The 14,129-nt window shown below is 50.5% G+C and overlaps 1 protein-coding gene across 10 annotated transcripts in view; it reads left to right on the forward strand.

Annotated features, from left to right (window-relative positions):
* The window catches only part of TARBP1 (TAR (HIV-1) RNA binding protein 1), a 28,721-nt gene extending 18,862 nt beyond the window's left edge, over nucleotides 1–9,859 (forward strand). For 7 of the 10 annotated variants that reach the window (XM_014529280.1, XM_014529282.1, XM_014529281.1 and 4 more), the window contains 10 exons: nucleotides 370–480; nucleotides 1,997–2,146; nucleotides 3,375–3,461; nucleotides 3,891–4,087; nucleotides 5,167–5,248; nucleotides 7,062–7,233; nucleotides 7,976–8,199; nucleotides 8,417–8,680; nucleotides 9,071–9,207; nucleotides 9,511–9,859. In XM_014529280.1, coding sequence (XP_014384766.1) covers nucleotides 370–480; nucleotides 1,997–2,146; nucleotides 3,375–3,461; nucleotides 3,891–4,087; nucleotides 5,167–5,248; nucleotides 7,062–7,233; nucleotides 7,976–8,199; nucleotides 8,417–8,680; nucleotides 9,071–9,207; nucleotides 9,511–9,679 — 1,593 coding nt within the window. In that variant the 3' untranslated portion in view covers nucleotides 9,680–9,859. Of the gene's footprint in view, nucleotides 1–369; nucleotides 481–1,996; nucleotides 2,147–3,374; nucleotides 3,462–3,890; nucleotides 4,088–5,166; nucleotides 5,249–5,816; nucleotides 5,951–7,061; nucleotides 7,234–7,975; nucleotides 8,200–8,416; nucleotides 8,681–9,070; nucleotides 9,208–9,510 lie in introns of those variants that run through there. The other 3 variants (XM_014529283.1, XM_014529287.1, XM_014529290.1) reach the window with 3 other exon arrangements.
* Nucleotides 9,860–14,129: the final 4,270 nt, after the last annotated feature.

Consider the following 14,129-nt stretch of genomic DNA (forward strand, 5'->3'; position numbering starts at 1 on the left):
GGAAGGGAGAGGGATAGAGAGTTAGAAACATTGATGAGAGAGAAACATCGATCAGCTGCCTCCTGCACACCTCCAACTGGGGATGTGCCCGCAACCAAGGTACATGCCCTTGACCGAATCGAACCTTGGACCCTTCAGTCCGCAGGCTGACGCTCTATCCATTGAGCAAAACTGGTAGGGCACTCCTTTCTAGTTTTAAAAGCAGATGAGTTAAGTAACGAAATGCATTGTTGTGAAAGGAAACTAAAGAAGTGTCTTCTTGTCCTTCCTGGCGGTTGGAGGACCAGGGGCTGAGTTTGAAGCTGTGGTTGATGTTGTTTCGTCAGCCACAGATTCAGCGAGTGATCCCATGTTGACTCCCCACCCCAGGAGGCACTGGTGTCCTCGTCCAGGACGCGATGCTACGTGAACTCCCAGCAGCACCGAGTACAAAACCGAGTGTGGCAGATCCTGCTCGTGCTTTTCCCCCGCTTCGACCAGGTGAGTGGTCCCTGCAGTTGTACCTTTAGCATAAGGGTTCCGTGTGAATAAACTGTGCAGTAGAGACGGTCATGTTGCTATTTGAAAATGAGGAAGTAATCTGCTTAGTTCTTAAAATTGAAGTCACTCAGGACACTTTTTAACAAAGAATGCGAAGGCAGTGAGGGATTATGGAAAGAAACCAGAAACTGGTTTACCTGGGCCAGTGACGGTTCTTCCCTTCAGTACTGTAATGTGATGCTGTAATGTCTAGTGTCGTATGCCATTTGGTTAGAGAGCCCACCAGCCCCGATCCTCCGCAGCTGGTTGCGTGGAGGTGCCTGCTGTGGGCTGTCCGTACTGCGGACACCGCGGTGGCGTCGCCTAGGAGGTAGTGACCAGTGAAGGTGGGACCAAACCAGGTCTAACCCAGACGCACGCTCCACTTACAGCCCGGCACGGGGGCTTGAAATGAGCTTTTCTGCTCTTTAAGATACATTCTTCTTCTTTAAAATAAATACACATAATACATACTTATACACGAGGAGATGATGCTTTCTACTTGCTACCGAGAGATGTTCAGTTACCCGGAGGGAAGTGCGGTTCTGAAGAGAAGGATGGGGCGAGGGGGAGGACTGTGGGGTTAGGGCAGGGGTGGGCAAACTTTTTGACTCGAGGGCCACAATGGGTTCTTAAACTGGACCGGAGGGCCGGAACAAAAGCATGGATGGAGTGTTTGTGTGAACTAATATAAATTCAAAGTAAACATCATTAAAAAAAAGGGTTTGGTTTTTTTTTTTTTTTGGAGGGAAGTGCGGTTCTGAAGAGAAGGATGGGGCGAGTTTGCCGACGGCTGGGTTAGGGTCTCGGCCAGAAGAACTGGGCAGCTGTGGGGCAGGCGGATGGGCAGTCGTCCAAGGAGATGGGGGCCCGGCCTGCTCCTGCTGGGCTCCGTCTGCCGCCTGCTGACTGGCATCCTGGCTGCAAGTTTTGAGCCCAGGGCATCTGGGCACATCTTGATCCGGCCGCTTACCAGATGTGTGGCTTGGAGACAGTCACTTACCCTTTCTGAATCTTCTCTCTTCCCTGTAAAAATACCGAGAATCAAAACCTTCCTCACAGAATTCATGTCCACATAAAATGTGAACTTTCAGTAAAAGTACCTCATCATTATGTCTGTCAACAGTTTTTAAGGCCGTTGTTTGCAGAGTGGTAGATCCAAGAGTTACTTACAATGAAACTTTAAGCTGTGTTTTTTTTAGCAGTATTTTTTAAAGTTAAAATTAATAACCATTTTCAGAGTTGCTAAGAGACTAGATCTTAATTGTTCCTACCACAAAAAAAGAAATAATTATGTGATGTGATAGAGTTGTTAGTCAATGCCACAGTGGTAATCGTATTGTGATATGTCAATGCATCGAGTCAACATTTTTATCCCTTAAATTTATACATTGTCATATGTTAATTATATTTCAGTAAAAATAAATTTAAGACCATTAATAACCATAACACAATTTGTGAATTTTATTTTTCTCAGAATTTCCTGAATAGAATCATTGACAAGATTTTGCAGGCTGGTTTCATCAACAACCAAGCATCCATCAAGTATTACATCGAATGGATTATTATACTGATTCTTCACAAATTTCCTCAGTTTCTTCCAAAGTTCTGGGATTGTTTTTCTTGTGTAAGTAAAGGAGATTTTCCCCATTTCTTTAAATTAACAAAAGATGACTGTGCTGGGAGATTGTTTCACTTTCATTAGTTGCTGCTTGACTCTCAGTCGCCCTGGCCCAATTGTGTTGACATCCTAGGTTGTGTTTGGAATTAACTGAAGAGACAGGCATGCCTGGCTCACCTTGAGAGCTCTTCTGCTCTAACAGAATAAAGATGGGAAAGGCTTTTGTTAGTAAGAAGGAAGGGAAATAGGTCGGTGCTACAGTCTTACTTACCAAGTGGTGTCTGATCTTAGAAATAAGAACGAGGAAGAATTAAGTGTACTCCTTACACTTTAAAGACATTTCCAGTAGGTAAATTTTAGACGTCACCAAAGTAGCAGCTTTAATGAGAATCTTCAGGGTCTCTCTCACCCAACTGGGAACAGACATCAGTTTATTCCATGTCCCTCGTCCACCCCCCTCCCCCCACCCCCGCAGCATTTCCTGCATCCCGAATCATCTCTAAGGAGTTGATACAGGATCGTGATGGGTTACGGCGCAGGCCTCTGCTCTCAGTCTGCCCTACTCGGTCTCTCCTTCACCAGATGCCCCCACGGCTGCTAAAGTCACTCGTGTCCACCCTCTGTCCATGGAGCTGCCCCCTGAGCTCGTCCCTCCTGCAGTCTCCCCCTCACGGTCACAGTCAGGCTCCTGAGAGTCCGATTTCCACACTGAGTCCCCGCCGCCTCCACCACCGGAGCTGCAGTGTCTGCAGCCTCTTCAGTCTGTGGCTTCCGTCAGTTTATCACAAATTAATGTGATTCCCAATGACCATTAGTGGGAAGGTTTCTGAACCCACTTCAGCGATCTCCCCTGGCTTTTTATCCTGGGTTTTCAAAGCCAAGGTCCCCCTGAACGTCGGAGCCCTGTCCTTGCCACTCGCTGCCTCTGCCTTCTACCTGCCTCTGTGTCTCTGCTGGTCTTGCTCACTGCCTGCCTGTTCATTCCCTGCTCCCCGGCTCCTCCCCTCCAGCCAGTGCTCACCCTGCAGGCCTCACCGCCCCCCAGATAAGCACCCTCACCCACCACTTACTTCCCAGGAAGTTGGCGATGCCTCGCAGTTGGCTGGTTGCCGTGTATTGGCATTTGGTTCTGCACCTGGGCTGCAGCTGTGACCGGGAGAGACTGCCCCCTGCTGGCCCCACATGTCAGATGGCACAGAAGCCTTGAATGACGTTTTACCTGATTTCTTTTCAGGGTGAAGAACACCTTAAAACAAGCATTTGTACATTCTTGTCGGTTTTGTCACATTTGGACATCATTACTCAAAATCTTCCAGAAAAGGTGAGTTTTAAATTGTAAGAAGAGTTTAAACTTGACTATCAAAATAGACCTTTTAATATTTGTCCTAGTTTTTGTAAGTGTAACATATTCCTTATGTTTCTGCAATTTCTCCCAGTGAGTCCAGCTGGCTACAAGCCCGTCGGGCGGGGTACTCTACCATATTGTTGGGTCTTTGCCTTGACCGTCAAGTTAGCACGTGGTACAAATAGGACACTAAGTTATTTTCATTTGCACACGTGCTAGAGGGTGGGGAGTACCGCAGGGTCACGGGATCTGCCTCTGGGGACCGCGTGCCAGCACGTCCATCTGTCTCGGGAGGAGGGTGGGGAGCCCGGAGCCCGTCAGGGACACAGTGATGCCAAGTCTCCCTTGCGGTCATCCAGCCACGGCCAGTGGCCACTGAAGAAGTGATTCCTCTCCTCTCTGCAGAGGCTGGCTCTGAAGCAGGCCCTGGTCATCGCGCTGCAGTGGGGCTTCAGCCACAACTTCAGTGTCCGCCTGTACGCGCTGGTGGCGCTGAACAAAGCCTGGGGCATGTGTAAGACGCTGCGGATGGGGGAGCTGGACGCTCTGGCGTCCGTGATCGAGTCCAGCCTCAGTCAGGTGGAGAGCACGCCGGGAGCAGGGTAAGCACGCACCGGCAGCCCTCGGGTGAGGTGGGACGGCTGCAGGCGGCGCCCTCGGCTCAGCTGAGGCCACGTGGGAGCGCAGAGCCGGGTGGCAGAGCTGCACAGCCGTTAGCTGTGCAGTGTAGCTGCAGTTCGGATTGCTGGCAGCTCCCCTGACCTTGTAGAACTGCTCCTGTGGATGGAGGGGCGCGTGAGCGGGGTGTTACAAAGCCCCTCAGGGGAGGCATCGCTTCCTGCCGTGTCTAAGGCGGTGTCATCACTGACCCACCACCAGGAGTGCCAGGGCTCACACAGCGCCGAGACCCAGGCCGCAGGGGTCCACAGAAAGGTCTCTTCGCATGCTCAGCGCACTCACTGATTTACATAAACCCGTGCACAGAGGCTGGACGAGCAAACGGGGCGCCCGGGACGGGGATGGAAGTCAGTGCCATGTTGTCGGGCCTCTGCCCGACCAAGTTAGCCCGCAGCACAGGGCGCTGAGTCAGCGCTTCGCCTGGTCAGACGAGAACCCTCTCCACCGTGACGGGCGCCAGGAATCCCAGACCTGCTCACGGGAAACCTGTGGTCTGTGCGAGTTGGTAACAGTTTGGCTGAGTCTTCAGAGCAGAAAAAGGGACTTGGGCGACGCTTTTCTCTCCTCAGCAGTGTTTATGCCAGAGGCTAAAGGGTCCCCCCAGACCCCTCACATGGCTCCCTCAGAGCCCCTCCGCCCGGCATTCATGTCTGTCAGGCCGGCGTCTGCCAGGCGTTCCAGGTGGGCACCTGACAACAGGAAACGTCACCTCGGATGGAGCTCAGGCCTCTGCACCCCTAGAGTGACCCCCCACATGTCAGTGCCGACCTGGGTCCCATTCTTGTGAGTCATATGACTGAGAGAGTTACTTGTTTTGCATCTCATTTCAGAAGGTCAAACGCAGCGTCAGTTTCTAAAGTGTGTTAATCTTGGAGATAGAGGTGTGTAAACCTTAGGATAAAACTCACACTTTTCCCTCCGTTCTACACCCTGCAGTGGGTAAGCCAGGAAGGAGTCTGATTCCCCTCCCTTGCGTGTGCCTCACGGTGTTTTCCACCCTTAGGAACGCCAAGAGGAACTGGCAGCGCATCCAAGACCATTTCTTTTTTGCAGCATTTCACCCGCTTCAGGACTACTGCCTGGAGGTGAGCAGACTGTCCCGTGTAAATGCTCTTGTATCGTTAGTCCTGACACTTCCTTTGCCATCGCTGTTGAAGGGTGACAACTAGCTCACCTTTCCCCTCACTTGCTTCCCATTCACGCTGTGAAGTTCTGCGTTTGCGTCACTTTATGCAGATGACCTGCCTCATTCCACGCTTACGCAGTGAGCCTGCTAGTCACTGTCACTCTCTCTCTCAGGTAGTCAGGCCTGTACACACGGGAAGGGCAGTGTTTAACTCTGAACAGAAACCTGTTCTGACATTAAAAGGGAGTGAGTGAGAACACTTGTGCAGGTGAGATTCTGTGGTCACGAATATTGTTAAAAGAACAAGAAGATGGACTCTTGTTAATCACCTTGTCTAGGTCCTGGGGGCTGAACCTGATACCCCGCCTCCCGAATGTGCTCATGTAATGAACTTCAAGAACCACAGACAGGTCTATTACAACTAGTCAGTCAATCAATTAATTGATATCTAAGTGACTAAACTTTGTAGAAATGGCATTACTTTCTCTTTGAATTAAAACATTCGACCTTGTTCTTTTCCTCTAAAGAACTTGGACGTCTCAGCTGCTGCGCACAGTGAACTACTTTGGTGGGCCACTAACACCTGCGCTTTAAAAAGCTACAGCTCTGCACGGTGATGGTCGCCATAGGACACGAACTGCTTTCCGTTACGTCACAGCAGAAACTGGCTGCTGTGCACAGTGAACTATGGTGGGCCACTAACACCCTGCGCTTTAAAAAGATACAGCTCTGCACGGTGATGGTCGCCATGGGACACGAACTGCTTTCCGTTACGTCACAGCAGAAACTGCCCAGGGTTTTTCAGATACTTCACCCGCTCTGCTCTGTGTCCTCGTGCGCAGGCGCTATGCCTGCCTCTTCCTGCAGGGCCTTTAGTGCGTCTTAGGTTACGTCCACCTGCCCACCTGCTACTCAGTGTTCCTGCAGGACTAAGTCCTTGCTTTCCTCTTTCCTGCCTTGGACGGCCTCCCCCTCATGTTGTATATTTCACTCCCACTCCCGGTAGGAACCCTAACTCTGTGTAAGACTCCGTCTCGTACATGTGTAGCCGTATTGGTACCCGCTTACTATCTAGTTGCAATCATGATGCTAATTTAAATGTACACAGATGTTGCATGAAGAAAACCATATTCATTCTAAAGACTTTTATGAAGACTTGCATGTTGATCTAAACTTACTGTTTCATTTTAAACTTGCCTATTACCTGTGCTTCCGCTTCTCCTGGCCTTTGACCTTTGGTGATTTCCTGGTTCTCAGTTCTCATAGGTAAGAAAAAGAAAGGACTGTTTACGTGATGACTAAACTGTTGACACTGCGCAGTTTACAAAACACTTTTCATGAGCTGTTTTAACCCCATTTTATCCACACTTTACAAATGAGGCTGAAGCCAAGGGAGGCTAAATGGCTTAGCGAGTGGTAGTGAAAGGGAGGATTTGGCACCAGGAGAGCTTGACCTGTTGCTTATGGAGAAGGTGGTGATCGGTCAACAGCACGTGTCCAGACGCTGCCCAACACCAGCACTGACTCCAGACGCTCTGCCTCGTGCAGAGCCATGGCTGTTAGTGCATTAGGGACCCGCTGCTCGCCAGGTTCTTAGAAAAGCCGGTCAGACACATAGGCAGTTGCTACAAGACAGAAAGTAGGTAATTTGACCAGACAGGATAGTTTGGGAAAATACATTAGTAAGAATAGGTTGTACTTTAAAAAGTTATGTATTTCTTTGCTCTTATGTTTTTAAGGGGGAAAGTTTAGATTTTACACTTTTCTTTCAGACCATATTTCACATCCTTCCGCGCCTTGCAGGCCTTGTTGAAGACGAGTGGATCGCCATCGACAAGTTTGCCAAGTTCACGGACCTTCCCTCCGGGGCAGGGGCTCATCGCTACCTTTCTGCGACTCGGCTGCGCGAGCTGAGGCCGGGGGACTGGGCTCAGCAGGACGCAGGTGACAGAAGTGTTCCCCTTTCCCACAGCTGCCTGCTCAGGCTGTGGCTGCAGTGACAGCAGGCGGCTGATAAAAGCTCCTTCACGAGGCTCCCCGTGGAGAAGAGGCGGTGGAAAGTGGTGTAACTGGCAGTACTTTCAGGGGCCTGAGCTTTGCTATGAAAAGCCAGGAGCCTCATCTGCTTCCTTATATATTTCTCTTATTTGAAATATTCTTCATATTCACTGCTTCTCTGTAAAATATAGATTTTAAAAGGGGCCAAATTATGGAATTTCTTGCCCCGTTTAGGAGTGAAGCAGAGAGCTTGGTTCTAGTCCTCGCTGGTTGGCCACCACTTCCCATCGCCTTCCTCCCCGGCTCCCTTCAGACCACCTCCCGCTGCTCTCCCTCAGCCACACTGCCCTGAACCATCCAAGGACCAAGCCCCACCATTTTAAAGCCACCACTGGCCCTAACAGCTGTGTGCCGAGGTCTGCATTCTCGTCGCCAGCCCACTGGTTCTCATTCCGAACCCCTAGCCACGGCCTCACTGAACTTCAGGTCTCCCTCTGACCGGCCCTCCTGGGCGCGGGACACTCCATAGCTCTTTAAACTCATTGCCTCCCAGCTGGACTCACCCGCTGTCACCCTCGCAGGTCGTTCCTTTCCTGTCCTCTCTCGCAGTGACATAATATATGCAGAATATATAATATATGCAGAATACGAGGGGACTGGTTTCCATAGGGGATTCTTTCCTGCCCAGGCTCTCACTCGGGTGAAGCAGACAACCAATCCGAGTGGACTGACGTTCAGAAGAAGGTAATCCCGTGGAGACACGCTACTCCCGATGCCGACCTGGAGCTGGCGTTTCAGGATCGCGCTGCCAAGCTCGGCAAGGCCATCAGCCACCTGATCGTCGTGGCCTCCCTCATCGACAAGCCCACCAACCTAGGAGGTAGCCGTGTGTCGGGGGCTCGCTTAGACTCTAGATCAGGGGTCCTCAAACTACGGCCCGCGGGCCACATGCAAATACAAATATTGTATTTGTTCCCGTTTTGTTTTTTTACTTCAAAATAAGATATGTGCAGTGTGCATAGGAATTTGTTCATAGTTTTTTTTTTTTTAACTATAGTCCGGCCCTCCAACAGTCTGAGGGACAGTGAACTGGCCCCCTGTTTAAAAAGTTTGAGGACCCCTGCTCTAGATCCTGCAAACGGTCGGTCAGTCAGCGCACGGCCGTATGGGCTGCCTTCCAGGCGTGACCCGCTGTGGGAGGCCACGGAGTGGGGGACACAGTGCGCTCAGCCTCGTGCTGCGGACAGTGATGCCCGCTTGCTCCGCAGGCCTGTGCCGCACCTGCGAGGTGTTCGGGGCGGCAGCGCTGGTGGTCGGCAGCCTTCAGTGCGTCAGCGACAAGCAGTTCCAGCAGCTCAGCGTCTCGGCGGAGCAGTGGCTGCCTCTGGTGGAGGTGGGTGGCAGTGACTCACTGTTCCAGTTGATTGGCTCAGTCTGTAGGTCTCCATCTTCGTGTATCGGCCCCTTTGCAGTAATTTACAGTAGTCCGGCCTTTAACACTAAAGTAAATGCAGCCCAATGCTGTTCTCCTGTTCCTTTACCATCTTCCACGTGACTGTGTTTTTAGAAATCATGTAGGATTCCTTTCAGGAAAACATGCCTTGCTGGTATAGGAGTCATTTTCATACATTTCTATGCTGTTGGGGGAGTTCTTGTTTATAGTGTATAATCTTTTTTAAAAGACTTAAGCAAGCTCAGTTTAGTAAGTTTTTAGAACTGATTTTACTCTTAGCAGGGCCGTGACTGAACGACTCACTCTCTGCTCTTTTAAATGGGTGTGAAGGTAAAGCCACCGCAGCTGGCGGCCTACCTGAGGCGGAAGCAGGCGGAGGGCTACACGGTCATCGGTGTGGAGCAGACGGCCCGGAGCACGGCCCTGACCCAGTACTGCTTCCCGGAGAGGTCGCTGCTGCTGCTGGGGTGAGAACCTCCTCCCAGCTCAGCCAGAAAACGGTTCAGAAACCGTAGTTTATTGGACCCTCACACGGCACCTGCCGCCACCTGCACTCGACCTGATGCTCATGGGAAGCCCCCTACCTTTCACTTACTTCACCTGTGGGGTGCTCAGGGGACCCCAGGATTGCCCATACGCTTTTTATCCTCATTTCCCTTTCTCCCAGTTAACCGGTATTTTCTCAGACATTCTGAATGTTAACACTCTGAATGTCTGAGAAAATACCGGTTATTACAAGGAAAGTAACCTTTCTTCTCCCCTTTCACCAGAAATGAGCGTGAAGGAATCCCTGCCAACCTGATCCAGCAGCTGGACGTGTGTGTGGAAATCCCTCAGCAGGGCATCACCCGCTCGCTCAACGTCCACGTGAGTGGAGCCCTGCTCATCTGGGAATATGCCCGGCAGCACCTGCGCAGGCGAGGGGGCACCCAGGCGTGAGGTCCCACACTCTGAGAGTTGTCGGTGCTATTGAAACAGTTAAAAAGTATTTGGACAAATGAAACAAATTCTGAAATAATTTGTGTTTTTTCCTTATAACTTAATGCCAAACTTTTTCATGTGCCTTAAACATATTACTATGTGTTGTCCTCTTTAATAAACATATTTAGCTAAATTGTATTGCTTCTTTAGTAAAATGTTTTAAGCAATTGTGGAGATAAAACTATTTTTAAAAGATCATTTCTTTCCTAGAAACTATTTTTTTTTCTTAGTGAATAGAAGTGAGAGGGGACATCCCTACCTTGTTACTGATTTTGGGGAAAAATCACTCCTTGTGCCATCACTAAGTATATTAGCTAAGCTGTTTGTAGACAGTCTCTATTATTTTAGTTGTCTAGTTTAAGTTCTCCCGATCACCATTTTTTGGTGTGTGCCTCCATTAAAATGGGCACTCCTAGGACACATATAACAACCTGTTTTTTCAGTATCTACAATATTTGCCTAGTGCCATCCTCTAACCAAAAAAATAGCTACATGTATTTTTAAAATAGGCTTTAATTTTCTTCTTAAAATAGATTTCTTACTAAATTAAAACTAAGCATGTTTCATACCACTGTCTGATCACTTTCATTATTAAGTCACATATGCAGAAGCACTGATGTCTACCAGCTCCCACAGTCCATGGGGCACTGGGAAATGTCCAGAAAGAAGGGTCTACCTTTCGGAGAGGCCAGGGCAGCCTAGGACTTGGCAGAGGTGTTTGAAGGCTGGAACTGGCCTGCTTCAAATTTCTCTTTAAATTTTAAGTAGTCTCTTCTTTTGTCAAAATATTTTATCTGTTGAGAAAAAGAGGTTTGAAATAAGGTCAGGTTATGCAGCTCGGGTAAACAACAGCACGGATTTAAATGTAACCGGTTATTCAATATAAATTGTGTAAGTGACCCGAGTCATTTATATTCTAGAACAGTGGTTCTCAACCTTCCTAATGCTGCGACCCTTTAATACAGTTCCTCATGTTGTGGTGACCCCCAATTTCATTGTTACAAATTGAACAGCATTAAAGCATAGTGATTAATCACAAAAACAGTATGTAATTATATACATGTTTTCTGATGGTCTTAGGCGACCCCTGTGAAAGGGTCGTTTGACCCCCAAAGGGGTCGCAACCCACAGGTTGAGAACCGCTGTTCTAGAACCATTTCACAGCAGTGCATTGATGTATAAAAGTCTTGGAAAAGGATGTAGACTAATAAGTCACAACCTTTTTGGGTTACAGACCCTATTGAGTACTTGAATAAGCAATCAAAATCAATTAGGAAATAAAAAAACTACCATGAGACAAATGAAATAACTTTTCAAAATTTACAGATGCAGTAAGAGCAGTTCTAAGAGGGAAGTTCATAGCTATACACGTCAAGAAACAAGAAAAATCCCAAACAATCTAAGTTTACAACTAAAGGAACTAGAAAAAGAACAACCCCCCCCCACAAAAGAAAAAGATCAATAAAACTTACAGCTGGTTCTTTGAAAAGAAACAAAATTCAAAATTGACAAACCTTTAGCCAAACTCATTAAGAATAAAAGACCCCAAATAAAATCATAAACGAGAGAAGTGACATATGATACCACAGAAAATATAAAACGTTAAGGATGCCAACAAATTCAGTTTTTCTAGAAGCATATAACCGCCCAGGACTGAACCAGGAAAAAATAGAAAATCTGAACAGACTGTTGACTAGTCATGAAATTAAAGCAGAAATCACAAAAACTCCCAGCAAACAAAAGCCCGGGGCCAGACGACTTCACAGATGAATTCCACCAAACTTTTAAAGAATTAATCCCTATCCTTAAATGACTTCAAGAACAATCAAAGAGGAAGGAATGCTTCCTCATCATCCTAGGAAGCCAGCATTGCTCCGATAGCCAAACCAGATAAAGACATGACCAAAAAAAAAAAAAAAGAAAATTACAGGCCAATATCCTTGATGCAAAAATAACAAAATATTAGCAAGCTGGACTCAGCAATACCAGACTTACGGCCTGGCCAGTGTGGCCCAGTGGTAGCGGGGACTGGGAGGATAAATGGCAGGTGACGCGAGTGAGGTGCGCGGAGCCTGCACCTGGTGCCTGTACCGGCCTGTGTGCGGACGGAGAGCAGAGTAAAGAAGCCAGCCGGCTGTACAAACTACCCATGCAGAGCACAGCGCCGCCCCCAAAGCAGGGGAGAGGGAGGGTCCACAGCCCCGGGCTGGAGAGGGCAGTGGGGGTCGGAGGGCTGAGAGCTGCCCCCAAAGCAGGGGCAGGGAGGGTCCACAGCCCCGGGCGGGAGAGGGCAGTGGGGGTCGGGGGCCCAGAGCCGCCCCGAAAGCAGGGGGAGGGTCCAGAGCCCTGGGCGGGAGAGGGCAGTGGGGGTCGGGGGCCCAGAGCCGCCCCGAAAGCAGGGGGAGGGTCCAGAGCCCCAGGCTAGAGAGGACAGAGGAGGTCAGGGCCTGCAGCGCGCTGACCACAGGGGCAGCGCAGCGATTCCGGACGGCCCTCATCCACCAGACACCTGCGAGCCCCAGCGCTTTTAAAAGAAGTTTGGCTTCTATTTCCACAAATTGGCGAGGGCTGGGTCATAGCTACTTGTTTTTTAAAATCTCCACCTGATTCTGCCATGCAGCCTGCGAGGCAAATGATGGCAAATGACTGTCGGGGATCTCCTGGGAGAATGTGGGGGTGGGTGAGGGCGGGACCCACCAGCACCCCGCTCTTCACCTGTCACTCCCGCCTCCAGGGCCAGGTCCTTCCCGTCCTCAGTCCCCTGCTGTGCGCAGTGCCCACAGGTGTGTGTGGGGGGGGGGGAGCAGAGGGAGGGGCGCATGGGCAGTCATGGTACCAGGGCCTAAGGCAGCGGTTCTCAACCTGTGGGTCTCGACCCCTTTGGCGATGGAACAGGGGTCACCTAAGACCATCCTGCATATCAGATATTTACATTACCATTCATAACAGTAGCAGCATTACAGTGATGAAGTAGCAACGAAAATAATGTTATGGTTGGGTCACCACATGAGGAGCGGTACTTAAAGGGCCAGGAGGTTGAGAACCACTGGCCCTAAAAGGAATCGGGTGTGCTGTCAGCCCAAACTCGTAGTTTCCAGGGAAATCTCCAGAAATGCATTTGGGGGGCCTAACTCATTATCTAATCCAATTAGCAAGCCCCACACAGACCAGGTTTCAGCTTAAATGCCAAGTCAGACATGGGACCTTCACAGTAAGTCCACGAGAGGGGGTGCGTCCTGCTGGTTTTACGGACGAAGAGGTCCCCCAACACAACCTGTGTCCACTGAGTTCACTCCCAGCCTGGCCCCAACAGGACCCCGCCCTCCATCACACCTGTGGTCTCCTTCAAGCCTCAGGCTCCTCTCCAAGAATCAGGTGTGAGACGTGAGACCCTAAAGCCACTCCACCTCTAAAGGATCTGTTCTCAAACCGCCTGGGAGACGGGGGAGCGGCACTTGCGTGAAAAAGCAGACAAATCAGTTCAGACCCGCCAGGCGGCCGGGCCTGACCTGGAACTGCAGCTCGGCTGCCCTGACCAGCACGGAGCACGTGACCTCCACGCTCTGAGCTGCAGCTGCCACCTCCGCGTTGCAGCAACAGCACTCATTTTTTATTTTTTAAATTAATTTCAGAAAGAGGAAGGGAGAGGGAGAGAATCACGGATCAGCTGCCTCCTGCACGCCCCCCACGGGGGATGGAGCCCACAACCCGGGCATGTGCCCTGACTGGGAATCGAACCGTGACCTCCAGGTTCATAGTTCAACGCTCAACCACTGAGCCACACCGGCCGGGCGTTAACGAAGGCGCGTCCCCACTTACACTCGATCGCCAATGGGCTCAATGCTGTTGGTTCCCGTCCACCGCCCCCCCTTACCAAGGACCCGCAGGGCAGGGCGGGGACACCTGTCAGGGAGGCCCTGGGGGCAGAACCGGCCCCATGCACATTTCCATTATATGTTGGGTCTGGGTCGCTGTGATTTGGGGGGGCACCTGGGCATGCGTTCTTTGTGAGGGTGGGCCAGGCCCATGAATGGGGCGCCTCCTGCCCCAGATGAAATACTGCCCCGCAGGCTCGGGAGAAGTCTCCCCGTTTAGAGGCTGGGTTTTGGGGGCCACGTTCATGTGTTCATTCTGTTTTTCAATGATCCTTCGAGGGTCAGGGGACGTTTCCCAAAGGTCAGCCTGATGCAAGCCTCTCCAAGAATGTGGCCTGGCTGACCACACCGGGTGCCCTCTGCTGCTCGGGTCCCTGCGGGGCCCACACGCCCAGGCCAGCACCTCATCTCGCAGCCCCCAACTCAGCACCTGCCCGCCCCCAACGCGCGCAACCTCCGTGCGTTTCAAAGGCAAAGAGAACCCGGTCCGTCCACCGGCGCTTCGCTTACCCACTGCTGCGGGCAGCTCCCCT

The sequence above is a fragment of the Myotis brandtii genome, unplaced genomic scaffold (assembly GCF_000412655.1).
Source record: "Myotis brandtii unplaced genomic scaffold, ASM41265v1 scaffold679, whole genome shotgun sequence".
Lineage (NCBI taxonomy): Eukaryota > Metazoa > Chordata > Mammalia > Chiroptera > Vespertilionidae > Myotis > Myotis brandtii.